Source organism: Sinocyclocheilus grahami, unplaced genomic scaffold (assembly GCF_001515645.1).
Source record: "Sinocyclocheilus grahami isolate Dianchi unplaced genomic scaffold, SAMN03320097.WGS_v1.1 scaffold43.1, whole genome shotgun sequence".
Taxonomy (NCBI): Eukaryota; Metazoa; Chordata; class Actinopteri; order Cypriniformes; family Cyprinidae; genus Sinocyclocheilus; species Sinocyclocheilus grahami.
This window is the reverse complement of record NW_015505222.1, coordinates 1640882-1642623: the sequence shown is the minus strand read 5'-3', so window position 1 is coordinate 1642623 and position 1742 is coordinate 1640882. Positions and strand designations below refer to the sequence as shown.

At 43.6% G+C, this 1742-nt stretch overlaps 1 protein-coding gene across 1 annotated transcript in view; it reads right to left on the bottom strand.

Annotated features, from left to right (window-relative positions):
• Window positions 1-94: 94 nt before the first annotated feature.
• Window positions 95-1742, bottom strand: part of LOC107582355 (Golgi reassembly-stacking protein 2-like) — a 7760-nt gene continuing 6112 nt past the window's right edge. The window contains exons 7-8 of the mRNA XM_016268150.1: window positions 1188-1295; window positions 95-369 (exon numbers count right to left, since the gene is read on the bottom strand). Of these exons, the coding sequence (XP_016123636.1) occupies window positions 95-369; window positions 1188-1295 (383 nt within the window). The remainder of the gene's footprint in view (window positions 370-1187; window positions 1296-1742) is intronic.

Below are 1742 nucleotides of genomic sequence, written 5' to 3'. Positions count from 1 at the left end.
TGGGCCGGACCCCGCCCTTGATCATTAACCACTTTATGCCCAGACATAGTGCTGTCATGTTGCTTAGCAACCCTCGCTGATCCCGGAGCCTGAGTCAGGCCAGCATCCGAACCACATGGACCGGACTGCGATCGAACGCTCCAAGCTTCCAGAGTCTGTTTTCAGGGGCCGATATCGCAGCAGGCTTCTCTGAAGGGGTGAGCGCTGGAGTTTGCCCGGCAGCTAAAGAGATGGGTGGGATGTGGTCAGATGGTGCCAGGAAAGATGGCAGCGTGACCCCGGACATGCTGGGAAGTGTGGAAGGGAGAACGGTGTGCATGGGCAGAGCAGAGATGCCGGGCAGGTTCAGAGGAGGGAGAGGAGGCAAACCTGCAGAGAGGGATCACATCAATATTCAGCCGTTTTAATAAAGTCACAGAAATTAAAACAGGTTTTTCCACTATGGCTGGTTACTTTACACAGGGTTTCTGCAGGATTTAAAAAATCTAATTAAAGGCTTTTTAAGACCTTATTAAGGACCCGCACAAATAAAATTAATACAGTACGTCTATTCAGAACAGATCTAAAAATAAATCATGAATCTCAGATTCTTTTACTTGATTAAACAGGCCATAGCACACAATCAACAAGGTTTTAACACTACTTATTAGCAAAATGGGAACTGCAAATAATATACTCGAGATAAATAGTTTTTAATATGTAATGAAATTGGTCCATGTCCCAACTTATCAAGTGATAATGTTGAATCACACATTTATTATTATTTAAAAAAAATTTATATACATTTTCTGTTTTCATTTTAATTGTACAGTTTTAATAATTTTATTATACTTCAATTAATGTTTTTTTTTAAGAAATTAAAATTCTCCATGAAAGGGTCCTACCATGATCAAGGTCCAGAAAGGTACCGAGAACATAGTTAAAATAGTCCTTGTGACATCATTAGTTCAACCGTAATTCTATGAATTTCTATGGAGGGCCAGAAAGCTCTCGGATTTCATCAAAAATATCTTGCTTTGTGTTCCGAAGACGAACGAGGAAGGTCTTACAGTGATGATGACATAATTTTTGGGTGAACTATCCCTTTAAGGAGCTGCAGGAACCCCGTCTAAGTGGGCGATTCTTGGTCAGAATAAGCTGTAATATTGTTTTGGTGTGTGCACCTGCTGTAATGAGAGGTAACCCACTGATTCCAGCTAACGATACAGCGCTAAGGTCCGGTAACGGTAGATTGAGGTTTGGGAGGTTAGGCAGGTTTGGCAGGGGAGGGAGGTCAGATGGTAAGGACATCAAACCTGAAGACACAAAATTAAAATCATTTAGCCACATGAATATTTGAATATTTTACCGGACGAAGCGGAGTCCAGCCCGGGGTCGTCACATGTGGTTGCCGCAAGCCCGCCAGACGCTCCTTCGTCGAATTTGCCGGCCACGCTGTTCTCAAGCCCGCTGCCTCTGCTCACTCAAGCCCTCCGGCCGTTCCTCACTCTAAGCCTCCGGCCTCTGCTCACTATAGGCCGCCTTGTGTGATGCTGTGTTTTGTTGTGAAAGTGAAACTACTTTGTTTGGCTTTCCAAAAATGGACATGACTAGAAATCAGTGGTTAAGTTGTATTTACAACGCTGTTCTAGAACACTTCAACCCAAATATTCAGATGTGTGCAGTACATTTTATGGAGGACTGTTTCCTGATCCTGGTAGAGTAGACTACAATGCCGGCTGTTCTGACTCACAGACTGCAAG